We start from the raw sequence: 27,142 nt of genomic DNA on the forward strand, positions 1-27,142 counted from the left end.
AGGGATTCTAAAGAGAAGAGAATACATAAGGTTAGAAGTATCAGAAAAGAAGCTCTTTTTTTTTTTTTTTTTTTTTTGAGACGGAGTCTCACTCTGTAGCCCAGGCCGGGGTGCAGTGGTGCAATCTCTACTCACTGTAACCTCTGCCTCCCGGGTCCCAGTTCAAGCAGTTCTTCTCCCTCAACCTCCCAAGTAGCTGGGATTACAGGCATGTGCCACCATGCCCAGCTAATTGTTGTATTTTTAGTAGAGATGGGGTTTCACCATGTTGGCCAGCCTGGTCTTGAACTCCTGGCCTCAAGTGATCCGCCCGCCTCTGCCTTCCAAAGTGCTGGGATTATAGGCTACCACGCCTGGCCAAGAAGCTCATTCTTAAGAGAAAGTAGATAAACCTTGAATAATGGGCAAGGTATTTGCAGAATGAGATGGAATGGGAAGGGGCATTCCAGGCAGAGGAAATCATTCACCTATGTACAACAGAGATGGGGAAGCAAATTATGTGGGCCAGATGAAAAGTCCACTGTCCATTCTGACTGTAAATCAGTTTTGAGTGAAAGGAAAAAGTGAGACACAGGATTTTAATTTTATTTTGGTAGAGTGGGGAGTAATTGAAGGCTCTTTGAAGAAGGGAGTGACTTGCTTGGTATGCTTTAAGATAATCATCTGGCAACAATGTGTAGAATGGATCACAGCAGGAACAGACTGGAGGCCACCAGGCTGCAAAGGTCCAGGAGATGAGTTCTGCCAAACTAAATTTGGCAACTAAAAACTAAGTATGGTCTTAGTTGAAATGGAAAAGAGGAAACACAATGAAAGACCTTGTCGAATTACTATCTAATAGATATGCCAATTGATGGATTATTCCAGAAGAGCAGAGAGCTAAGTATCAGGCTTGAAGATTGGGTAATTTAAAAGATGGTGATACAATTCACAAAGGAAAAGGAAAAGAAACTGGTTTGGTTACAAAGACGATGAGTTCAGTTTGCACACATGACCAGTGCAAATTGCCAGTGGAATATCCTGGAGAAGAAGTCAAGGAAATAAATAGGAAAGAGGCTCAAACTGAAAAGTGAGTTCAGTGTTAAGAGATGCAGATTATGGTATTCTCTGCATAGTGATAACAGTTTAATACAAATAACAATGATTTCCAGTCTAATAAGAGAAACTGTGTTTTTAATTAAATAGATTATTTTACACGTTCTCTCAAACTCTAAAAATTCTAGCTTCAATTTTCTAAAACCAATTTCTTTCTGGAAAAAAAAATCAATTGCCCAAAGGACAAAGAGTTTTTCTAAAAAAAGAAAGAAAGAAAAAGCACAGTGTTCCCAGGTAACACTTCTGTGAGCTCAAAGTTTCAGACTTTCAGTTATCAAATTTTTATGCAATAACTGAAAAGTTAGTAAAGTCAAATTTATTTGTAATTCACTCATTCATTGAGAAGTTACAGTAATTCCAACGGACTGCTCTGAAATTTGCCTTTGAAACTTTTATTTAAAAAGGTTTTCTAAAGAATGGATGTTAAGTGTTCTCATAAAAAAATGCTAACTCAAGGCCAGGCGCGGTGGCTCACGCATGTAATCCCAGCACTTCGGAAGGCCGAGGCGGGCGGATCACCTGAGGTCGGGAGTTCCAGACCAGCCTGACCAACATGGAGAAACCCCGTCTCTACTAAAAATACAAAATTAGCCGGGCGTGGTGGCGCATGCCTGTAATCCCAGCTACTCGGGAGGCTGAGGCAGGAGAATCGCTTGAACCCGGGGGTGGGAGGTGGGGGCGGAGGTTGCAGTGAGCCGAGATCACGCCATTGCCTTCCAGCCTGGGCAACAAGAGCGAAACTCTGTCTCAAAAAAGAAAAAAAAAATGCTAACTCAGCCGGCGCGGTGAGTCACGCCTGTAATCCCAGCACTTTGGGGGGCCCAGGCGAGCGCATCACCTGAGGTCAGGAATTCGAGACCAGCCTGGCCAACATGGCGAAATCCCCTTTCTACTAAAAATTAGCTGGGCGTGGTGGCGCGCGCCCGTCATCCCAGCTACTCGGGAGGCTGAGACAGGAGAATCGCTTGAACCTGAGAGGCAGAAATTCCAGTGAGCCAAGATCATGCCACTGCACTCCAGCCTGGGTGACAGAGCAAGACTCTCAAAAAAAAAAAAAAAGGTAACTCTGTGAGGTAATGTAACAATGTATACATTACTTCAAACGATCATGTTGTATACACAATAAATGCAGACAATAAACAATTTTTAAAAAGATATTTTTCTAAGGAAATAGAAATTATCGAAATAGGTAATCTACTCAATTAACCTAAATTGTAAAACATTATAAAACACAGAGAACTGTTATAATTCATTCTCATCTATTCATTTAACTTAGGTTAGCTTAGTTTTCAATCACTACATATTCTTAAACGGAGTGAAATTAGTCACATTCCATTTATCTTCCAAATTTATCAACGTTTATTAAGATTTATTTCAAGAATAATTTGTACAGGGCCTAATTAAATTATGAACCAAGGAAGTTAGTCTTAAATGACCCCTCAATCCCCACTTTTCCCTGCACTTTGCTCTCTTAATCTCCTCGCCCATCAAAACTGCTTCAAGAAAAAGTTCTGATAAATTTCTTGTACTAAGGGTAAGAATGGTAAGTTCCCGTTTAAGTTCCCGCCCTTTTTGGAACGAGGCGTTTTGGAACAGAAAGTGTTTTCTGGTGCCCTGAAGTCACACGATAAACCTACTTGCCTATGGGTAATCCTGTGAAGTGAATAAAGCGTCCAGGACATGCATTTAAATACGCAATTTATTTTAGTTATATAAATGGCGTTGGTTTAGGTGCAGGGTACAAACTTATTTAGAAATCATCGATTTGTTAACTGCGTTTGGCATGGGAATTTGGAAAGAGTTCGCCCGGGTTAAGACACCAATGGATAAAACACTTGTCAATCCAGGAGAAAAGGCATCTCAAGAATGGAAAGACTTGCTGGCCCAGGCTCCCTCGGGGAGCTCTAGGTGTAGAAAATGCGCGCTCTCCGTTACTTCTCGGTTACTTTGCCCAGCACAAAGGACGACGCGAATACCAACAGACTGGACGAGTCGGTGACTACAGTTTGCATTAAGAGGCGACGCCTTTTGGGTTTCGGAGGGTTCCACTGGAACCCACGAGGGTCAGGAACACCGACGCGCGGATTCCGCCCACCAGACAGCCTGGGGAAGCGAGCCTGAAGGCGCGGCGCAGCTAGAGAGAAGAACCTCGGCAGACATGCCGCCCAGAGGCAGCTAAGGGGCCCGTGGGCAGGGCCTGCGCTCCGGCTGCGATGCAGGCCGGCTAGAGGCCGGCGCCGAAGACCCGGCGCGCGGCGGCCCCGCCCCCTCGGCTCCCCTCGCCCCGCCCCCTAGGGCCCGCCCCTTCCCGGGCCGCGCACCCGCGCGCCCCGCCCGCGGGCGGAAGCTGGAGCGAGGCTGAACGCCTGACGTCAAGGCGACATCGCCAAACCTCGCCCAGATTCAGGCGTGTAAACCAGCCGGAGCGGCGCGGCAGCGGCAGGACCGCCGTGGCGCCTAGAGTAGCGACCCGGGGGGAGCGCGGGGCGACGCTGGCTGCAGGGACCCGGTGACAGCGTGAGAGGTTCGCAGAGTGAGTGCGTGGCCGCTGAGGGAAGCCGCGGCGGCGGCCGCGCGGGGCGGGGGCCGGGCGCCGGCTGAGGGGAGCGGGTGGGGTGCGGCGAGGCGCGGGCCGGGCGCGGCGGTCAGGGGCCCCGGCGGCGGCAGCCCCTCGGCGCGCGGCAGGTGGCGCGAGGGCCAGGCGCCGGGCCGGCGAGCGCGCTGCCTTGCGGGCCGGCGAGGAGGAGCAGCCGCCGCCGCCGCGGGAGAACAGCGCGCTTTGCGGAAGGGGTCAAATGTCTGAAATATGGCGGAGGAAGTGAGAGCCCGAGGACCCCCCCACCCGCCCGCTCTCTTCAGCCCGCGTCCGCCGCAGCTTCTCCCGCCGCCCTCCTTTCCCCGCCGGCTCCCCCGAAGACTCGCTCCCCGCCCCGAGCCCCCTCGCTTGTCGCCTGGGTTCCCTCCGTGGTATGGGTGGAAGTTAGAACGGAAACCAGAAAGTTGTCCTTTGCGAAGACCCAGCTTCTCCCAGCCCCGAGCTAGGGCGAGGAGCCTTCGGGGGAAACCACTCCCAGGCGCCCCGCGGGCTTGAGCCTGACAGGGAAAAAGTTTGCCTGAAACGGGGCTGGCTTGCTCCATTTGTTGCGGGAAGTGGCAGGAGGAAGGCAGCGGAGAGAGCCCCACCTAGTCTGGCAGCAGCCACCGTGTAGAGAAAAACTGTTAAAGGGGCCTTTCCCTTCGTCAGCAAGAGGAAATCTCTTTCTCTTAGAGGGAGAGAAAATCCAGGAAGTTTGTCCTCTTCTCTTTTTCGCCATCTCGAGGTGTCTAATCCTAAAACTATCAGCGCCATGAATTTTATTTAAAACTACGCCCAGTGAACCGGGCTCTCCGGATTTTTCTTCTGAAAAACACTGATGTCTTTTGGAGAAAAGATCATTTTTGCAAGTTAAAGCAGATGGTTTCCTTCCCCTTCGCTTTCCCCCCTCTCCCACTCTCTTTAATAGTTTAGAAAAACATTTTGGCCCTGTAACTTCTGATTGGTATGAATAGAAGCAGTTCTGTGTTGCAGTAACGGGAAATCACATTTTTACGGGGTAGAAAGTTGACACTAAATGAAGATTGTGATTTTAGTATTTTAAAATTAATTCCGTCTAATTGGACTTTGGTTTTGCAGGCAGCATCTCATAAATGTCGAGTACTTAACAATTTAAAGCTCTGACTCGTAAATTTATTTTTCAGCTCTCTTTTTTTGTAATTAGAATACTGTTTGGACTTGCTCAAGAAGACCTTATCATAACAAAAAGTAACTTATAGAAAAGGGAGACATTCATTTAACTTCAAGCCCATATTATTCTTCAAAGCTGACTCTTGAAATAGTATTTATTGAGTCATAGTGGAGTCATGGGACTTTTTAAGGGCCGGAAGGGACTATTTAGATCATCCAGTCCCACCCTGTCATTTTATGGAGGAGGAAACTGAGGCCTAGATAAGATAACCAGTTAGTGGGTCCACTGACCTTTAGGACAGTAGTCTATCCATAAGAGACAACATGGAGAAAGAAATACAACGTTTTTATAGTGAATTATCATCTTACAAAGAATATTCTTCCCATATCGCACTTTTAAAAAGTGGGTACCTTAGTCAAATAGGAGAAAAAGCCACTTGAGTAGTTTCATCTTCAGGTTTTAGGTGAGGAAACTGATACTCAGATTAAATAACTTTAAGCACACAGAGCCTGAATGATAGTCTTATTTGAGCTCATCTGTGCTTTTAATCTGTACTACGTTAGGTGTTTTCACTTGGATTTCCTTGTTTGACGTTGACAATAAATCGTGAAGCTGCCTTATCTGAGGAAGTCCTAAAGTAAATCATTGGAACACATGTAGCCAGTTTGTTGTTTTTAATATGCCAGGTATCAAAATATAACTGAAGAACCAATACTAAACTGACTTAATTTTAAAATGTTGTATGGGGCATGAAAATGATTGCTCTGGCTAGGCGTGGTGGCTTACGCCTGTAATCCCAGCACTTTGGGAGGCCGAGCCGAGGAAGGCGGATCACTTGAGGTGAAGAGTTCGAGAACAGCCTGGGCAACATGGTGAAACCCCGTCTTTACTAAAAATACAAAACATAGCCGGGTGTAGTGGCACGCGCCTGCAATCCCAGCTATTCGGGAGGCTGAGGCACGAGAATATGAACCTGGGAGGTTCACATTGAATGAACCAGCTTGAACCTGGGAGGCGGAGGGTGCAGTGAGCCGAGACTGCACTACTGTACTACAGCCTGGGTGACAGAGCTAGACCTGTCTTAAAAAAAAAAAAAAAAAGGAGATAAGAAAATGATTGCTCTGCTTTCTTTTACATTCTCCCCTCACCCCCGACCGCGTGAAAGTCATCTCTCTTACCTTCTATGACACGCATTACTTCCTGCCTCCTGTTACCATTTTATATTATTTATTCCATTGAATTGTGAACTCCAACCACAAGATATATATTGTTTTGTATGCCTTAACGCACTGGCATGGTGCCTTGCAATAGACATTCAACACCAGTTAAATGTAAGTACCATGAGGGTAGGGACTTGATCCATTTCATTCTTCACAGTAATCTTCCTAGCGCGTTGCCTGGGCACAGTGTAATGGTTAGCGTTTGAATTTAGGGATTAATGGTAATGAACATTCAAAGAGAGGATACTTGAAGAGAACAGTGTAATCCTTTAAAAAGAAACATTTACATATTGGCTTTGGAATCCCTTTTACTTGACAAATTAATTTTCGTTTTATCCTCAATCCTTTTCAGAATTCCAATATTTTCTCTTAGCTGTATAAAGGTAAAGTGACCCCCTCCCATAATAAAGAGCTACCATGTAAGGAGGGTATAGCAAAGAATTAATTATTAAAATAACTAGATCCATTTTTGTAAGGATCCTTTCAATTGTGTCTTCCTATCTAATTCAAGATTGGTGGAAGGTCTATGCAAAGATTGATAACATGGTAACTGATTAGACATGTTATTTTAAATGCAGTCCAAGATTTGGATGAAAAGCTCACGTTCAGGTTTTTTTTCCCTTTTGTTGTAGGTACTCGATAAATATTTATTGAGGTAGTGAAACTAATCTGAAATTGGATCTGATACAGAGAATTTGACCGATTTTACAAGGTGTCCATTTACTTTTTCCCCATAAGTATTGTTTAAATAGGCTGTTTTATTATCGACTATCACACAGATCTTACTGATTTGCATCATTTCCTTAAAGATGTAAAATAACTGTGTTTCTCTGTATGTTTGTGTTGCTAAAGAGGAGGTTGGGTATTGATCTGCAGTTTCTAGATTTGACTGGCACTAGGAGTAATTTAGCATTTATGAATTAGCTATTTACTGCTATTTTATAGCAGTGATGTCACGTGTTCACTCTATAGAAAAGTTAGGTAAAGATTGGTCTTTCTTAAACTTTCTGAGACATAGGTTGTGACTAAAAATATGCCCTGGGTTTTCTTCCCCCTCCTGTCATTATTGAGGACTCCATGGTCTAAGAGATTAGGCTGAAGTTTTTGTTAGCCTTTTCAAATTAAATTGAATTTCAGAACAACTTAAGACATTTTGGCTGATGCAATGATTCATTGTAACATTGGACAAAATTTTTAGTTCAGCCATCTGTAAACAGGAGTACTGTACCATGGCTCTGGAAGCTAGTGTTTTTCTGTGTTCATAGATTATTTTGCAATGGTATTGAAAGGTACTAATTACCATTTGAGGTCTTAAGTTCTTTGTAAATCTCGTAAGCACAGTGGAAGCAGTAGCTACAAAGAATAGATGAATTTATCCATTTGCAGTAAAAACTGATTTGTATGTAATCTGTTGTACTTTGAACCCAGTTGAGCACTGGATTCTAAAGCAAGTCTCTTTGGTCTTAGAGAGTTTCTATTTTAAACAAGAAAAGTTATCAGGAACTTTTGTGCTGCCTTAAAAACATCACTTTTTAAAATTCACCAGCAACAAAAAATAGTATCACTTACATTCCGTATTTCATAACATTGGACTATTTATTCCTAATGTTGGTCAAATCAAGGGTACAGTAGCAACTGATTATTTAAGCAGTAATTTAGAAAGATTTTTTTTCCTTTGAATCAGTAGAGGGCCAAAATTTTTAAAACTTTCCAAAGAACCTTAAAACAGGAAAAAATGTAAATGTAGGGGAAATGTACCAGTTTTTTTTAATTTAAATTCCCTAAAATAAAAATATTTACAACATGAGTTACAGAATTTCCATCTGATTTTTATTGTACAGGAGGAGTATATTCTGTGATATCAGTATACAATTCAAAATACAAAAAATTACCTGGGCGTAGTGGGAGGTGCCTGTAATCCGAGCTGCTTGGGAGACTGAGGGAGGAGAATCGCTTGAACCTGGGAGGCGGAGGTTGCAGTGAGCCAAGAACGCTCCACTGCACTCCAACCTGGGCGACAGAGTGAGACTGTCAAAAAAAAAAAAAAAATTACTTGATTGTGTATGAGGTGCCTGCATACTAGAAATGTTCTTTTGAGTTACAAATCTGTCTCTCTGACCATAGAGAGTAATTATTTAATCTTGTGAGTTTGAGTTTTATATCAAACCATTTCCTAAAGCTTACTTGTAATTACTTTTACTTTGTTTTTGTAGTTATACATGTGTATATATATACACATACATACACACACACATATACATATATCAGTGAGACCTTTTAAATTTTAGCTGAATTCTGGTCTCATAACTTGTGATTTTTTTCCGGTACTGGGGGATTGAATGTTTTTAACTGTTGTGCAGATAGACTGAATAAAGGAAGTGAGCATCCATTAAAAACTCTAGTAAATAATTTGGATTTTTTTTTTTTGAGATGGAGTCCCGCTCTGTCGCCCAGGCTGGAGTGCAGTGGCACAGTCTCTGCTCACTGCAAGCTCCGCCTCCAGGGTTCACGCCATTCACCTGCCTCAGCCTCCCGAGTAGCTGAGACTACAGGCGCCCGCCACCACACCTGGCTAATTTTTTGTGTTTTAGTAGAGACGGGGTTTCACTGTGTTAGCCAGGATGGTCTGGATCTCCTGACCTCGAGATCCACCTGCCTCGGCCTCCCAAAGTGCTGGGATTACAGGCGTGAGCCACTGTGCCCGGCCTTTGTTTTTTTGTTGTTGTTGTTTTTGTTTTTTTGAGACAGAGTCTCGCTCTGTCAGTCAGGCTGGAGTGCAGTGGCACAATCTCAGTTCACCACAGCCTCCACCTCCAGGGTTCAAGCAGTCCTCCAGTCTAAGCCTCCCGAGTAGCTGGGAATACTGTGCCTGGCTAATTTTTTTTTGTTGTTGTTGTTTTTTTTGAGACGGAGTCTCTCTCTGTCCCCCAGGCTGGAGTGCAGTGGTGCAATCTCAGCTCACTGCAACCTCCGCGTCCAGGTTCAAGCAGATCTCCTGCCTTAGCTAGTACTACAGGCGCACACCACCGCACCCAGCTAAGTTTTGTATTTTTAGTAGAGAGGGGATTTCACCATATTGGTCAGGCTGGTCTCGAATTCCTGACCTCAGGTGATCCACCTGGCTTGGCCTCCCAAAGTGCTGGGATTACAGGCATGAGCCACCGCGCCCGGCCAGGTTTTGTATTTTTTGCAGAGACGTTTCGCCATGTTGCCCAAGCTCACCTCAAACTCGTGAGCTCAAGGGATCTGCCCATCTTGGCCTCCCAAGTGCTGGGATTACAGGCATGAGCCACTGTGCCTGGCCCAGCATTTCACTAAGTAACTTTATTTGAAAAATATACAGTGAACTGATTGCCGAAGTGGTGGATTGCCTCTACCTGTTTCCTTTTTCTTTGCCTTGTAGGAAGGGAAAAAGATGAAAGGAAACACGTTTTGTCTATTTAGTAGCAATTTTTGGTGAAAGCTTCTGGAAAGGAAATGGAAAATGCTGGGTAAAATGAAATTATAATTATCTGTGTATTCTAAAATTTATCCTCACATTAGAATATATTTTTCAAAGTTACTTTATACTAAATTCAGGGACTTTCTAAGTTCTCAGTTAATAGAACTGAAAGGGTATCAATAAAATAAGGACTATATATATAATCTATTTTTACTTAGTTTTTATGCGCCAAAAGGTATGTATGTTGCATCCAGCTGTTTGTTACCTTGTGTTTTAAAGTTGCAGTTAGTATGTGGAATCCTATTACTACATTGTGCCAACATATTTGTGGCTGATGCTTCTAAGTTATCCACAAGCTTCTCAATACAATAGCAAAATGCAGAAATTCCTCTGGAATCTTGAATTGAGGGATAGGATGAGATATGTAACATATGTTATCTGTTGTTTTCTCCTACTGCTCTTGAAATTAACAAACTTGAGATAGTGTACTGATTTGTATTTATAAGATTGGCTGAGTTCAAATATGTCTTTTTGACGTTCTTACTAATGTTTAAAATATAGAAAAGTATAAAGAAGAAAATGAGTATCATCCGTAATGCCATCACTACAATGACTTTTTTAAAGCAAAATGTGTACTTTCCTTCTGAAGCTTTCCAGCCTCCTTGCCTCCTCAGTGAGAATGATGACATACTGTTGTTAGAGTTGTTGAGGATCAAATGCAGTATTACTCATAAATGTTTTATAAACCATAAAATAATACAGTAATGTACTATTTTTTTTTTTTTGACAGCCTCACTCTGTCACCCAGGCTGGAGTGCAGTGGCACAAACTTGGCTCACTGCAGCTTCAACCTCCCAGATTCAAGCCATTCTCCAGCCTCAGCTCCCCAAGTAGCTGGGCCTACAGGCGCATGCCACCATGCCCAGCTAATTTTTGTATTTTTTGTAGAGACGGGGTCTCACCATGTTGCCCATGCTGGTCTGAACTCCTGAGCTCAAGTAATCTGCCCGCCTCCACCTCCCAAACTGCTAGGATTACAGGCATGAGCCACCATACCCAGCTGTATTAGTTCTTGTTCTATAAAGCTTTTTTTTTTTTTTTGAGATGGAGTCTGTCGCCCAGGCTAGAATGCAGTGGCACAATCTTCGCTCAGTGCAACCTCTGCCTCCCAGGTTCAAGCAATTCACCTGCCTCAGCCTCTCGAGTAGCTGGGATTACAGGCATGCGCCACCACGCCTGGCTAATTTTTTTTTGTATTTTTCTTAGAGACGGGGTTTCACCATATTGGCCAGGCTGGTCTCGAACTCCTCACCTTGTGATCTGCCCGACTTGGCCTCCCAAAGTGCTGGGATTGCAGGCGTGAGCCACCTTGCCCGGCCCTATAAAGCTTTTATTCTCCTATGGCATTGCTTAAGAATCCCATTAAAGTATGAATAAGGACTAATAAATAATTGTGAGTTTTGATTAGTGTAACAAATGAATTACCTAGATCAGTATTTTCAAGGTATGGTCCAAGGAATCCTGGAGGTCCCCTAGACATTTTTGGCGAGTCTACAAGTGCAAAACTATTTTTATAATACTGAGACATTCTTTGCCGTTTTCTTTGTAGTGACATTTGTACCTGTAGTATAAAAACAGTGGTGGATAAAACTTCTGGCGCTTTAGAATAAACCAGGTTAGAGTACTTCACTGTCCTAGTAATCATTGTATTATTCACTGCCATGCACTCAGATTTTTTTTTAAGTTTCACCTAAATGCTCTTGATGAAGAAGTAAAAAAATTTTAAACTAAATCTCTACCTTTGTACACATCTTTAATATACTGTAACAAAATGGGAAGTATGCTTAAAACACTGGCGAGGCCATGGACAGCAAGCGTCCCAGCACTTTGGGAGGCTAAGTCCAGCTTGGGCAATGTAGTGAGAGTCTGTCTCTCCTATTAAAAAAAAAAAAAAAAAGTTAGTGTGATCATGCACACCTACAGCTACTCTGGAGGCTGAGGTGGAAGGATCTCTTGAGCCCAGGAGTTGGAGGCTGCAGTTAGCTGTGATCGTGCCACTGCGCTTCAACCTGGGTGACAGAGCAAGACCCTGTTTCAAAAAACAAAACAAAAACACTTGGCAGCATACTGAAATCCCTAATGGTTGTTTCTAGGGAAAGTGTTTGTGTGATTGAGTCACACGCTGAATCAGTCTTCATATAATGCCATTTTTGCTTAAAAGAATGCCAGACTTGGGCATTAGGCTGACATTTTCTTGAAAACAGTGAGGCTTTGCTTTAGGGAAAATAGTGGTAGTATTTATGGTCGATGATAAAGTTCCTAGATTTTAAGCAAAAATTTTAGAAAGCTTGTATCAGCTGCTGTAAGTATATAATGAAATCTGTCATTATTTGATTATCTGCATAACTGAGTCAGTATTTCCAAATGATCAATGCATAGTATTATAAAAATCATACATGGGTAAGAAATCTTTACAAAGTGTCAGCTAGACCAATGGATTTTAATGTTATAGAGAACATAAAGTTTATCAATAAGGTATCCTGTTCCATATTGCAACCAGTTGCTGAGCTTTGGTATAGTGTCAAAGACCAATATCCAGATTTATCTGAAAATGCTATTAAAATATTCCCAACTGTCTGATGTATTTTGTATTACTTATTTTTCCATGCTTTGCTCTCAGTGTTTAATGTCTTCGATTTATTTTGTTTATATTTTTGTTGGAAACAGGAATGGGAGCCATAGATAAATGTGAAGCAATGTTTTCATGTGCTTTATCTTAAAATCTCCTATTAATATATAATCAGTTTAACTTCTTTGTAGTCTTCTCTGTGCAGTCCATTCAACTTTTGGTCTTGGTAATGGATTAGATAATAGTTATTTTTAAGCCTATTTTTGGTTTTAATATTTGTTTTGTATACCTGACTGCTCATCTATAGACAGAATTCCCTTGTGTCCAAAGTCTAACATAATCCTTAAGTAGATTTTTAGTAGTTGACTTTCTCAGTTTTAAAATATTTGATAACTTTCCCATAGTAAAGCTGTAAGTTTCAAGTTTAGTAATGTCTTTTTGACCTGAGAATTTGGTGTGTTGTCTTACCTTAAGTAGACACTTTTCAAAAACACACCTGTAGAATGATCCTTTTTTTACCTTTCAGGAGAATGCTGTTTCTTGGTGGTGGTGGTTTTTTTTTTATTTTTTTATTTTTTTTTATTTTTATTTTGAGACTGAGTCTCTCTATTGTCACCCAGGCTGGACTGTGGAATGCAATGGTGCAATCTCAGCTCTTTGTAACCACCTCCTCCCAGGTTCAAGCGATTCTCTTGCCTCAGCCTCCCAAGTAGCTGGGATTGCAGGCACCACCACCATGCCTGGCTAATTTTTGTAGTTTTAGTAGAGACAGGGTTTCACCATATTGGCCAGGCTGGTCCCGAACTCCTGACCTCAGGTGATCCACCCACCTCGGCCTCCCAAAGTGCTGGGTAGAGCCACTCTGTGGCCTTCTTTTTTATGTTAATTTAAAAACATTTGTAGCAATCCTTGTTAAACTGTTTTTATAAACTCATAGGATAAGTCCAAATTTTATTTTCCTTTCCTTTTTTTTTTTTTTTTTGAGACAAGGTCTCACTGTCAGCTAGGCTTGAGTGCAGTGTCACAACCACGACTCACTGAAGTCTCGACCTCCCGGGCTCAGTTGATCCATCTCAGCGTCCCGAGTAGCTGGGACTACAGGCGCATGCCACCACACCCAACTAACTTTTGTAGAGACAGGGTTTTGCCATGTTGCCCAGGCTGGTGTCAAACTCCTTGGCCTAATCAGTTCTTCCACCTCAGTCCTCCAAAGTGCTGGGATTACAGGAGTGAGCCACCGCACCGGTCTGGTTCCACATTTTAAAGGATTTTTAGACTGTATTTGGATCGAGTAATCAGTTTCAGATTAGGAAAGTGTTAAGAAAGATAGTTAAGTTACAGTTTGTATTGTGCACAGTTTCTTGGAAATTTAGTGCCAGTTATTTCCCTAGAGAGATTAAAATGGAGAGAAATGATAATTCAGTCTGAACACCAGTGTTGCAAAGAACAAAGGTTGACACCAGAGGAAGAAAAAGGTTTAGGGAAGGAATACATGTGAAAATGCTAACTTCAGGGTAGCTTCAGGGATTAAGCATTATAGAACTCCTGCCTGCATGTGCTAATCCCATAGAGAGCAAGGGAATTTAACAGGAAGCTTTAGTGCTCCCTATATTAGATAATTAACTGGTCTGCTGTTCTAGCAGTTCTGAATTAGGGAACATACTGAGATCGTATTTTATGTCCAGGACATCCAAATTAGTCACAAGGTTGTCACTGACTATTATTTATAGAGTTTTAGTTGCTAGTTGAAAATATTGCATTAAATCCTTCTATTTTAGCTTGTTTATACTTGTGTTTTTTTCTTCCAGGAGCTCTCAACTTAATCATCCTTCAGCAAAAAATAATTAAAACTAGGTTTGCAAGCTTTTAAGGACAGAAAAAGCATTTATAACATTTCTCTGTTTAGATGAAAGTGATGATGGTTAATGATGGTGATAATAGGCAATGAAGAGGTGAAAGGGCAGGAAGTAGAGCAGAAAAGAGAGTGAGGATGGTGATTAAGAGGTTCTTGTTAAGTGCAGGACTACTGTTAAAAGCAATTCACTTCACAGTTCTGGTCAACAGGAATGATAAACTCAACATTGAAAAACACTTGTGATGCTTTAGTGGTTGATACATCTTACCCATCAGAAGGTCCTATGTAGAGGATAAACTGGCATTATATTTGAGTTAGAGATTATAGTCTTAAAATTTCATCACTAAGCAGTTTGACTGGAGAGCCTTTGACTAGTTCTGCTCCCCAGCAGTCCCTTGTGTACTTTTCTCTGGACCGTCAGGTGCTCAAATTAGACCTTTATTTCATTGTCCTCATGTTTTTTTAGCTCATTCCATTGGGTGTGAAATCAAATCTGAGAACTCAGGTATTTGTTTTAAGTAGTTAGACCTTTTATTGTACTCTGTTGTCTTAAAAAGCATGGTTTAGTGGTGGTAACATTGACCTAGGTGACAGGCTTCAGTTTCGTTTCTGGCACTGGTCATGAAACTTTGAACAAGTTAACTCCTCTCTTAGGACCTTATCTTTATGTAGAGAAAGTTGGACTAAATGGCTGTTAAGGTCTTTTCGGGCTTTCAAATCCTGTGTTTCTGTGATACCACCCTTGTTTAAGCCACAGTCATCTCTTGTCTGGACTCACAGGAGCTTCCTAACTTGTTTTCATTTTTGTCCTTCCCCACATTATTTTCTACCCAGAATACAAAGTGACCTTTTTAAAAATGTAAATCAGATCATGTAATACCCTCCGGTCCCAATTTACCCTTAAGAACCAGTTCCTTATCAAGGCCTAGAAGGTACTGCATAATCCAGTTCTTGCTTACTTCACAACTTTATCCCCATTACTCACTAAGCTCTAGCCAGCTGTACTTCTTTCTGTGACAATCTTTTGCCAGCCCTCTGCAATTCTGCCTCAGTCTCAACAGTGGATCTCAGTTCAGATGTCACATTTACAGAGTTTTTTCCTGATCACCTTATATAAAGGAGCATTCCTCTTCATTACCTCTGTAGTTCTTAATCATAATCAATAATTATATTTATCCATTTGTTTGCCTCTCATCCCCTCTAAACTGTTTCAGGACAGGAAGATCATGTTACTTTTCCACCACTATCTCAAATGGTTAGCCCAATGACTGCCTAGTGCTCAAGAGAATTATTTTAGTTAGAAAAATATATAAAGTGTGTAACAGTTTGTCCATATCAATTCCCATAATAAGCTACTCCTTAAACTGGTTTTTTTCTTCACTCTTTTGGTAGCGGCCTGCTCTCATAATCTTGCCCAGGCTAGTCTGGAACTACTGGGCTCAAGGATCTTCCTGCCTCAGACTCCCAAAGTGCTGGGATTTACAGGTGTGAGCCACCACACCCAGCCTTAAACTAATTTTTAAAGTTTTATATCTATGTCCAACTATAATTCCTCATTTTTTATTTAGGTCATCTGTCTCGAGGACTATTTGATCTGATTGCATGTTATTGAAAGCTAATTGTTCTTAGTTACTATATGTTAGGATTAAATTGAGTAATTTTGCACAAAAGGTTTTTAGCAAAGACATGAAAAGTTAACCAGTATAAAACTGTTAGCAGTTCAGAATATCCAAATGAGTGATATAAATGAGTGCTTATTAGAGTCAAAGGAAGAAGTGAAACCCTTAGGATCTAGTAGTTAGAAAAGACAGTAAAAATAAGGTAGAATCTGCATATTAAAGGAGTTTTAGATTAACAGTGAATTACAGTGAGCAGTACTACAGAACTACAGAAATTGAAGTAAATTCAAGAGTGTTTTGCCCTGGTAGATGTTTGTAAAATTGATTATAGGGCCATAATCCCTTATCTATATATAACCTTTGGTGCCAGGTATTTTTGGATTTCAGAATTTTGAGGAAAGATTTGTTTTAGATTTTGGTAAGAGTAATCAAACACAATATTAACGTGGAACATGGATAGTCACATTAAGTGAGAGAAATAAAAGATAAAAATAGTCTCCCATCAGTGCTCAGATGAAGTTTTGCCATTATATATTAGGATTAAGCTTTGCCACCAACATAGTTATAGAACTTTGAGTTTTCAGAGATTTTAGGATTTCAGAATTTCTATAAGAAGTCAGTTTCAGGCTGGGTGTAGTGGCTCACGCCTGTAATCCCAGCACTTTGGGAGGCCAAGGTGGGTGGATCACGAGGTCAGGAGATCGAGACCATCCTGGCTAACACGGTGAAACCCATCTCTACTAAAAATACAAAAACTTAGCTGGGCATGGTGGTGCACGCCAGTAGTCCCAGCTACTCAGGAGGCTGAGGCGGGAGAATCGCTTGAACCCAAGAGGCGGAGGTTGCAGTGAGCCGAGATCGCGCCATGGCGTTCCAGCCTGGGCGACAGAGTGAGACTCTATCTCAGGAAAAAAAAAAAAAAGAGAGAGAGAGAAGAAATTGGTTTCAAATGAGTTTAAAAGGCTTTATTTATTACTGTTTGGAGAAGATACCAGGGTCTGAAAATGTTACTTTGAAGCAATTAGCTTTAGAAACCCTCTTTGCCAAGGAATTGTTTGACCCTGACTCAGGATGGAATGCAGTGCTGAGGGTGATGAGTCTTTAGGGTATGGGAGAATCACCTCATTCTATAATTGCAGAGTCCAGTTAAATCTTTGGAAATAGTTAAGATTGGTGCCTAACAAACACTAACATTTTTTTAAATGTTTAAATATTGAGAGCTCATAACTACAGTTTCATCTTGATCATTTTTTTAGTCTTATAAGGTATTAGGCAGTTTGTTTCCTAATAATGTTTTTAAGAATTATTTGATACATTTAATTGTAAGAATACAATAGATTAGAATAGGAATATTATAAATAGGACTAATGTAATCCTCATTTAAAAATCCTCAGACCAGACACAGTGGCTCACGTCTGTAATCCCAGCACTTTGGGAGGCCAAGGCAGGCAGAGCACTTTGGGAGGCCAGGGCGGGCGGATCACTTGAGGCCAGAAGTTCGAGACCAGTCTGGCCAACATGGTGAAACCCCATCTTTACTAAAAATATGAAAATTAGCCAGGCATGGTGGTGTGTTCCTGTAGTCCCAGCTACTCGGGAGGCTAAGCAGGAGAATCGCTGGAACCTGGCAGGCAGAACTTGCAGTGAGCTGAGATCGTGCCACTGCACTCCAGCCTAGGCGACAGAGTGAGACTCTGTCTCAAACAACAACAACAACAACAACAAAAGCTCCTCGATGGAACCATTTGGTAGTGACAAGGATTGAAGTAAGTATCTGAAGAGGCTACTTAGAAACTCAGAATTGGTTACAGGAAGTGACTGCCCACTTTCCATGTTTTCTTCAGATGCTCTGGTTATTCTGACAGCCTAGTTAACCACCCAGACTTTGGTTCTCATTGCCTTTATCCATTTGTTTGGTGTATATACTAATGTTCAACGATGCACACATAATGCATGTGATGTTTTTTGGATACCGTCTTATCACTTGTAGAATTGCCATGATAGGCATTTTTTGGAGCTACTTTAAGTTCTTGCTGGCCTAGTAATTATGCAAGTAAGTAATTAAGTGTTTATTCATATGTGAAAGCCCAATGTAAGCATTATTTATGTCTTTCAGTGAAGTGTGGTGTGCCTTTCATTTTTGAGTGGTCTTTATTTTATGGAATATTAAATGGATCTTTGAATAAACTGAAGAGGGTAGATTATAAAAGGAAGAACTGTTAAATTAGTCAAAAACAACTTTATAACACAATTAGCTGCATAAGCCAGTGCGTGCGTAAGCAGGTAGTATAAATGCTTAGGTTGAGATACTAAAATTATTATTAGAGAAAATTATAGGAAGTACCTATGCTCCCACTATGTTTTGTTACTTGGTTAATTTTTCTCCTCTGAACTTCTGGCAGGTTTACTGGGGAATTTTCCATTAGGAATATTCTGGTCCTTAAGTTTCATTTTGAATGTATAATATAATCATGCAGATTATGAACCCACAATCTAAAATCAAGGCATTCTTTTTTAAAGTTTCAGATGAGGCTGGGTGTGGGGCTCATGCCTGTAATCCCAACACTTTGGGAGGCCGAGGCAGGTGGATCATGAGGTCAAGAAATCGATACCATCCTGGCCAACATGGTGAAACCCCCCCGTCTCTACTAAAAATACAAAAATTAGCCGAGCGTGGTGGCGCGCACCTGTAGTCCTAGCTACTCGGGAGGCTGAGGCAGGAGAATTGCTTGAATCCAGGAGGCGGATGTTGCAGTGAGCCAAGATCGTGCCGCTGCACTCCAGTCTGGCGATAGAGCGAGACTCTGTCTCAAAAAAAAAAAAAAAGTTTCAGGTGTATTCAGGAGTGGTCATATTAAGCTTGTCACCTGATCCTGGTTATGAGGTTAACAGCAAAATGAAATAAAATATTTTTCTGAGCCATTTGTTTCTCCTTCTCATGGAAGACACTAATTCTGTTTATTTCTATATTCGGCCTTGTGTTGAAACAGACTGTAAAATCATGTTTTAAAAAAGCTTCACCCATCCTTGTGGAGGGTGGTGGTTTGCAAAAGCACCACCCCACTTAAGCATTTATATTGAGAAGATACTTATGGCATTCTTCCATTCATGAAAATGGGTATGCTTTGTTCTGGAGTTCTTACCTTGATTTATCTACTAACACTAAAGTTCCTCACTTCCAATTTCTTATACCTCTAACCCAACAGCTTATAAACTGCATGTAGTATAGTATTTGCTTGAAATATATGAAAGTAGTTATTTTCCCTAACTAATAGGGATATTTCTGTGGTGGTTGTAGTTACTTTGCAACCTGCTCAGCAAATATTATAGGGCGTTTTTGATGGTGTCTTTAAATTTTGGACATAGAGAACCATCTTGGATAACCTTTTTCCCCCCAGTCTCAGTCATCCCTTTGGAGGTAGTGTCTCATTTTTAATCTGTGACTTGTGGAAGTTAAGGCATTTGAGTAGCTTATTTAAAGTATTAATAATCTGATTTCTGGAGATCTGAGGAATAGCAGACACCCTTTTCTGTATTAAATTGGGGAAATTTATTTTATAGGCAAAAAGATGAATAAAATGGTCCTAGTAGACAGCCCCTAATATTTCTGGTCTCGGGTAAAGGTCTTAAGGAAGAGGGAAGGTAGTGTCAGAATTTTCCAGGGTGTTTTTTGTTGTTGTTTGTTTGTTTGTTTGTTTTGGGTGGACAGGAAGTAGAATTTATTGGTGAGTATTAAGAGGGGGCAGCACAGTGGAAGCCCTCATGAGTGCAGGGCCCGCCACTTGTCCACAGGGCCACGATTGGAAATGTACTTGAACCGACAGCCATCTGGGATGAGCCGCTTCTCAGTCACCATGTCTTCAAACTCATTGGCATTGAACTTGGTGAAGCCCCACTTCTTTGAGATGTGGATCTTCTGGCGGCCAGAAAACTTGAACTTGGCCCTGCGCAGGGCCTCAATCACATGCTCCTTGTTCTGCAGCTTGGTGCGAATGGACATGATAACTTGGCCAGTGTGAACCCTGGCCACGGTGCCCTGGGGCTTCCCAAAGGCACCTCGCATGCCTGTTTGGAACCTACACTGGGGTAGTGCAAGGTCAGAAACATGAACATCCATCTGAAAGGACTGTCTCCAAGGTCCCTTAGAGCAACCCATACAACACACAGGCTGCATACACTACCAAGGAAGCTGCTGTTTGCAGCCATTGCACACTGGGCCCCCATGAGGAAAGGAACTCAGTTAGCTTAATAGGCTGCAGCAGGGTGTTTTTTAAAACACACAAATATACCCAATCCCTACTAGAATGAGAGATTTTACTAATAATAGTGTTAGGAGTATAAATGGTTTGGTAGCCAACCACTACTTTAAAATTGATTAGGTCTCCCGGGCTTCTGGGCCTTCACATTTAAATTTGACCTGACCTTGAAACTTCACCTCTCGTTATTCCCAGCGTGACTTTTGTTTTACCCACTTTTCGAAATACCCCATGTGTAGCTCCTTACTTCACGTCATGCTGGAATGTGACCCATACCAGCCAAACTACATCTAACAGAAACATAATACCTAACTAAAAGCGTCTTTTATCATATAGATAGATGTACAGGGTATGTTAATTTATCTTTAGAGAGACTCCCCAGTATACTGAAAAAACAGACCTAAGTTTTGGTAGATAGCCTTGCTTTATAGAAAATGAAAATGGGCCAGACAGTGGTGACTCATTCCTGAAATCCCAACACTTTGGGAGGCCAAGGCAGGAGGATCACTTTTGAGGCCAGGAGTTTGAGACCAGCCTGGGCAACATAGCAAGACCCTGTATCTGCAAAAAATTTAAAAAAAAAATTTAATCAGGCATGCAGCACACGCCTATAGTCCAGTTACTCAGGATGTTGAGGTGGGTAGATCGCTTGAGCCCAGGAGTTGAGGCTGTAGTGAGCTGATTGCACCTCTGCACTCTAGCCTGGGTAACAGAATGAGACCCTGTCTCTTAAAAAGAAGGAAATGAAGATGCCAGTTACTAGCTTTTCCAGCCTCCCTTGCAGCTAGGGCACAAGTACTTGACCTAGGCCCCACAAAATTACACGTACTTTAACTTGAGATGGAAGAGATGATAAATTTCTGATAGATTTCTCTTTTCCTCTTGGTTGATGTACACCACAAATCAGTTTTCTGCTGCAGAAACAACTGATACAAACTGAAGCATCTACTGTTAGTGATGTGACAGCAGTTTGCTCACCTGGCCAGTTTTGTAATACGGTTTTGGGTGTTTGTGGCTATGTTAGCTTCCAACTTCATTCTCTAGTTTTCCACAGTAATTTTGTAAGTTGCTTGGTATTTTTTAATGACTTATTTTTATATGTAAATGTGGTTTGTATAACTTCCAACAGGAAACCTTGTCCAATGCGTGATTTTAGAAAATTTAGCAAAAACTTTTCAAAGGGATATTTATGTGAAGAAAATGAGTGGTATCCTTGTGAGAGAAAAGTACAAGAATGAGACTGGGCACACTGCTTTTCCAGAAATAAAGAGGCCCTGATGGTGACACTTTTGGTAGATCCAAGCTTTTCATGAATATTGAAGCTCTGGATGCCTTGTTCAGTAGTTTCATAAGCAAAAATCCAAAAGTGTAGAAAGAGTTTTAATTGAAATTAAATAAAATCAAAATTTTAGTTTTACAGTTACACTAACCACATTTTAAGTCCTTGATAGTCATCTGTGGCTAGTGGCTACTATACTGGACAGTCCAGATAGAACACTATCATTACAGGAAGCTCTATTGGACAGCACTAGTCTGGATTCTAATCCTAAATCTACAGTCTTGTGGTTCTGCAACCTCAGGTAAGTAATCTGAATCACAAATCCTTTATCTGTTTTTATTTATTTATTTATCTTCTATCTGTCTGTCTGTCTGTCTGTCTATTTTGAGACAAGTCTCACTCTGTTGCCCAGGCTGGAGTGCAGTGGTGCAGTCACAACTCACTGCAGCCTCAATCTCCCTGGGCTCAGGTGATCCTCTCACCTCAGCCTCCTCAGTAGCTAGGGCCACAGGCATGCACCACCATGCCCAGGTAATTTTTTGTAGAGACAAGGTTTCACAGTGTTTCCCAGTCTGGTATCAAACTCCTGAGCTCAAGCCATCTACCTACCCCAGCCTCTCAAAGTGCTAGGATTACAGGCGTGAGCCCTTGTGCCCAGCCAAATCCTTTATCTAAAGACAGTACCTTATCTTCATTGTTGCTCTGAAGATTGAAATTTAATATATGGAAGGACATGGTAAGAGCTTTAAAAGCACCATACAGACATGTCAGTGTTCACATTAGAAATATATTTATTGGTTAACAAAGGATTTTTCTAAAATAATCTGAAGAGAAACTTCAGAACCTCAGTGGCATGAATACTTTGATGTTAGACCGTGTGTATTTTAACCACTTGAAGAATCTAAATGCACAAAATTAACAGATTAGATTTTCATTTTAAATGTGAAATATATTTTACCCAAGCTGTCCTTTTCAATTTTATCTATAAATCTTAAAGTTTTTATATGTACTGGGGGCTTACCTTCTTGCTGTAGGTTCCCTTTATATATACTGTTTTATCATCCTCATGAATGATCTTAAACAACTCAATCTGTTAACTAAGTGAATAATGTACCTGTCACATAGAGGTATTGAATGAATGTTATAAATATGATAGCTATCTATGCCAGAAATCGTTGGTTTTGGTAGACAGACTTCAGCATTCAGCACGATCATTCTCAGTAATTCTTTATAGGTGTTTTGATTTGTTTTGAGGGGGTTGTTTGGCATATATTTTGCAACTAATTAATTCATTTTTGTAAAACCATCAGACAACAGTGCTAGATGTTTAAAATATTCTACAGCAGAAGTTTTCAAATGTTTTTGGAATCATTAATACAACCGTGTCTCTCCTTCACTTAAACCACAGTAGCCATTGGTAATTGAGAACTAGATTCTTTCCCTTTGAGTCCTAGTTGATCTCAAAAATCATTCTCAACACTGCACTTAGCTACAGGTAGCTGTTAATATTTTGAGTTGATGACTAAGCTAAAACCCATTTGCCACCTGTGAGTTAATGGGCAAGGTCTATCCTTGTCTCTTCCAGGCTCTAGCCTATAATGCAAGTGTTGGCAAACTTTTTCTGTAAAGGACCTGATAACTATTTTAAGCCTTGTTAATCATACAGTCTCTTATCACAACCATTCACCTCTGCTATTGTAGCCTGAAGCCAACTGTGGACAAGACACAACAAATGAACTATGTTCCATTAAAACTTTATGAGTGTGACTGTGTTCCAACAAAATTTTATTTACCAAAAAAAACAAAAACAAAAAAACAGGGAGCAAATGGGATTTGGCCTGGGAGTTCTAGTTGGCCAACCTCCCCTCTAGGGCAAGAAACTGGTTTTGATTCATTCAACAAATAATTAGGTGTCTTCCATATTCCAGGCACTGTGTTAAGTTTTGATTATATAGCGATAATCATTACACGTAGGCCCCAGGTCATGAGGTATTTAACCCTTAACTGAGTATGGTTTTGGGGCTTTTTGCTTTTTTGGTTTTGGGGTGTTTTTTGTTTTTGTTTTTTTGTTTTTTTTGTTTTTTTCAAGGCAGGTTCTCACTCTGTTACCCAGGCTAGAGTGAAGTGGCGCTGTCACAGCTCACTGCAACCTCAGCCTCCCCAGGCTCAGGTGATCCTTTCACCTCCCATCCTCCCGGGTAGGTGGAACTACAGACGCAGGCCACCATGCCTGGCTAAGTTTGTGTATTTTTTGTAGGGGTGGGGTTTCGCCTTGTTGCCCAAGGATTACAGGTGTCAACCACTGCATCCAGCCTGAATTTGTTTTTTTTTTCATCTACTTTGGCAGATTCGAAGTACTTTTTTGAGGGAAAAATGGGGTCTGCCCCATACATCTGCTTTATTTGTTAATACATGTGAGGTTGTAGGCAAATACCCTAAGTGCTATGTTCTGTGATAGTGGTATAACTAAATGTAACTTCAATGTGCCTTAGATATTAGATGCCATGGTATCAAAATTAATATCCTGTTATAAAAAATAGGGAAGCACAAATGTTTGCATGTGATACCTACACTGGCTGCACATAGCAGATACTTAATATCCATATAATATTGAATAAAGCTGAAATTACCAGTTTCTTAACTATCCTTGTCACTTTCTTGCAGTTTCTTCCATTTGGTATGCTATTTCTGACCTCATTTTTTGTTTTTCACCAAAAAATTACCACATATTACTCATATTTTAATGAAATGCTTACCATGCCTAGATGTATTGTTCAGCCTTCTACTGTTAGAACTTCTTTCGTTAATTTAAAAGTATCTTTAGTTTTCTCAGTATTCATGTTTATCTTCAAAATGTCTATTGTTGTTGCTTATTAAATGAGTCAGAGCTCTTCACTGATACTCAGAGATCTCCTTAATCTTAACCGAAGATTACTGCTATTTTTATTTTCCTATTCCTTTGTGCCCTGTGAGCCAGTCAGACTGCTTTTTCCGCTATAGTCTAATTAATGTTCCCATGTTATGCTGCCTTTTGTGCCTTTGCTCTCACTTTTCTTATCCCTGGTATGTTCTTTCCTGTTGAAATATTGTAACTTTTTTTTTTTGCCACCCTCTTCATAAATCTCCTGATCTCTCCTTCTGAACTCCCATAGTATTTTGTACATCTCATGATATTTTTCATATTTTTATGTCTCCATCTTTTCCTACAAAATTGTAAGCTTTTTGAGAGCAGGTATGTTTTGTCCATCTTTCAGAATATGAAATAAGAAGCAAATTCCTGTCAGAACATATTCCACCTAAAATGGCCAACCATTCTTGTTTTCCCAGGATGGAGAGTTTTCTCAGACATGAGACTTTCCGTGCTTAAACCTGGACCGTTGGTCACCCTGATTCCACTTCATGATGTAGCCATCTTTTTTGCATATCAGTGCTTTACTGCAGGTTTTTTTTTCTTTTTCTTTTTAAAGAATAAACACATAAAATGAACATGAAGGAAACAGTTTTTTGGGTTTTGGATTTTGTTTTTTTTTTTTTTTTGGTTTTTTTTTTCAGACAGTTTGGCTGTCACCCAGGCTGGAATGCAGCCACAGTCTCAGCTCACTGCAACCTCCGCCTCCCAGATTCGATTCTTGGGCCTCAGTCTCCTGAGTAGCTGGGACTACAGGTGTGTGTGAATATGCCCGGCTAACTTTTGTATTTTTATTAGAGACAGGGTTTTGCCATGTTGGCCAGGCTGGTCTCAAACTCCTGGCCTCAAGTGATCCTCCTGCCTCAGCCTCCCAATGTGTTAGGATTACAGGCATGAGCCACTATGCCCAGCCAAACAAAAATTTTTTTTAATTAACAAGGCAAAATTACTTGTGCCTTTTAAGCAAATGTTTGGAAGATTATACTCATATGTAGAAATGTAAAGATCAGATTCAGATGATAAAAAAGGCCAAAATGTGGGAAAATTTTGACTAAAGTTGAAAAAGAATGATGTCCTTTTCACAAGCAGAGGGACTCTTCAGTAGGTTTGGTTTATGGTTAGTAGACACAGTTTTTTTTAGAGTAGACCCTGTTAAAGAATGTGGAGTAAATGGTGGCAGTGGTTTGACCACAACAGTGGTGTCTATTGCTAGAGAAATTAAAAATAAGATATAAGATACTTAACTCTCCTTTTTACAAAAGGCTTCAGATAAAGAGGAAATGGGAGCAAATCCAGATATTATAGGCACTGTATGGGCTAATGATTTTTTTAGAGATGATGCCTCACTATGTTGTCTGGCTGGTCTGGAACTCCTGGCCGCAAGCAGTCCTCCCACTCAAGCAAGACTGAAGTAACTGGGACTATAGATGTGAGCTATCATGCCCAGTTGGCAAGTGATTTTTATATGTTATGGTTTATTGTACAATACAAGCTATTCACTGCGTGTTTTATTGTGAGAAGCTCACTAAGTTAGAAAGGTTTTCAGTTTTGTGCAGTATTTTTTTCTGTTCCTATTTCTATTTCTCATAAGCTGGGAAAAACATCATCAAAGTTCATTGGGTGACATCTTACATCTAAAACCTTAAAACTAAGTTGAGATTTATTATCACAAAATAAATTCCCCCATACCTCCACTGAAACCCCCACCACCCATGACTTGATGACTTCAATCATACTCATCCCATTCCCCAGAGTGCCCTCACTTTCCAAGTGAACTCCCCTATTCCCTAATGATTTATATATCCACTGGTCTGGTTTAAGTATCCACTTAGGAAGCCTTGCCTGGTAGTTCTTTATAGATAGACAATTGTTCTCTTCTCTGCATCCACAGCAAGCACTTTAATGTAGACCCTGCTTCATTGTGAGCTAACACAGCGCAAACACTGTGAACATTTTAATTTATAAAACAGAGTGTCTTCTGGGCTTTAATATGTAGTTGTCACATTTGCTTTTCCTCAGATTTCTGGGCCACATAACCTCTGTCACAGTTAAAACTAATATCTCGGCTGGGTGCGGTGGCTCACGCCTGTAATCCCAGCACTTTGGGAGGCCGAGGCAGGCGGATCTTGAGGTCAGGAGTTTGAGACCAGCCTGGCCAATGTGGTGAAACCCCGTCTCTACTAAAAAATAACAAAAATTAGCCAGGCATGGTGGCGTGTGCTCGTAGTCCCAGCTACTCAGGAGGTTGAGGCAGGAGAATCACTTGAACTTGGGAGGTGGAGGTTGCAGTGAGCTGAGATCGTGCCACTGCACTCCAGCCTGGGCAATACAGTAAGACTGTGTCTCAAAAAAACAAAAAAACTTAACATCTCTAATCTGGTCATTGAAATTGAGGTGTAAAGCAAATTAATGTTTTCTCGTTGCCTCTTGTATCCTTCTCTTCCTGTGTAAGAAATAATAAGGCCCAGTATAAGGTAGTGGAGTAGAGAGAATGGAATTGATTCCAGAAATACCAAGGTAGAATGAATCAGACTTGATAATGGAGTGAAGAGAGAAGAATCCATGACAACTCCCAGGTATACAGCTACCTATTAAAATAGTATGCTATTGAAGTCCTTTAGGTGTCTTAAGCACTATAAACACCTAGATAGATGTAATTTTAAAAAATAGCAAATTAACATTTACTGGCTACTTCCTATGTGTTACTCATTGTGCTACACATTTTGCATAGGGTAAGTTATTTCATTTGAATCTTTAAGAACTGTAAGAAGTAGATACTTTTATTTCCATTTTCAAATGAGGAAATGAGACACAGTTTAAAATAACGAGACCAAAGCCACTCAAGTAGAACTGATTCCAACCCAGACAATGGGATCTAAAGCCTATACTGAGTCAGTATGCATCCCTGTAGATTTTACTGCTAGTTCAGATGACAGGGAAAAAAGGACATTTTTTTAAGTCTCATCTAGAGAATTGGGAGCAGGGAGGAGTTCTACACAAATACAGCCTATTTGGAAAGATCTGATAGAAACTAATAAGGTGATCTTGAGCCTATATTATTATTATTATTATTATTTTACCTGTTTTTGAAATTGTTGGTCTCTCCTTTTTTAA

General features: G+C 40.8%; 2 protein-coding genes and 1 non-coding gene across 6 annotated transcripts in view; 1 reads left to right on the forward strand and 2 right to left on the reverse strand.

Moving 5' to 3' along the window:
* The first annotated feature begins 3,388 nt into the window (after positions 1–3,388).
* RAP1B (RAP1B, member of RAS oncogene family) overlaps positions 3,389–27,142 on the forward strand; it is a 50,234-nt gene continuing 26,480 nt past the window's right edge. Inside the window, exon 1 of one of the 4 annotated variants that reach the window (XM_034936202.3) lies at positions 3,389–3,619. The gene's annotated coding sequence lies outside the window, so the exon portion shown is untranslated. Of the gene's footprint in view, positions 3,629–27,142 lie in introns of all 4 variants that reach the window. The other 3 variants (XM_034936203.3, XM_034936205.3, XM_034936204.3) reach the window with 3 other exon arrangements.
* Positions 19,346–19,759, reverse strand: LOC100967489 (large ribosomal subunit protein uL16-like). The gene has a single exon (XM_034936207.3). The coding sequence runs from the start codon at positions 19,757–19,759 to the stop codon at positions 19,346–19,348; it is 414 nt and encodes a 137-aa protein (XP_034792098.1).
* Positions 19,710–19,844, reverse strand: LOC112436789 (small nucleolar RNA SNORA70). The gene has a single exon (XR_003025481.1). It is a non-coding gene; the product is annotated as a small nucleolar RNA SNORA70 (small nucleolar RNA).

The sequence above is a fragment of the Pan paniscus genome, chromosome 10 (genome assembly GCF_029289425.2).
Source record: "Pan paniscus chromosome 10, NHGRI_mPanPan1-v2.0_pri, whole genome shotgun sequence".
NCBI classification, from domain to species: Eukaryota; Metazoa; Chordata; class Mammalia; order Primates; family Hominidae; genus Pan; species Pan paniscus.

Excerpts from the sequence above, each read along its gene's own strand:
- LOC100967489 (XM_034936207.3), bottom strand. The coding sequence starts at position 19,759 with ATGCAGCCTGTGTGTTGTATGGGTTGCTCTAAGGGACCTTGGAGACAG.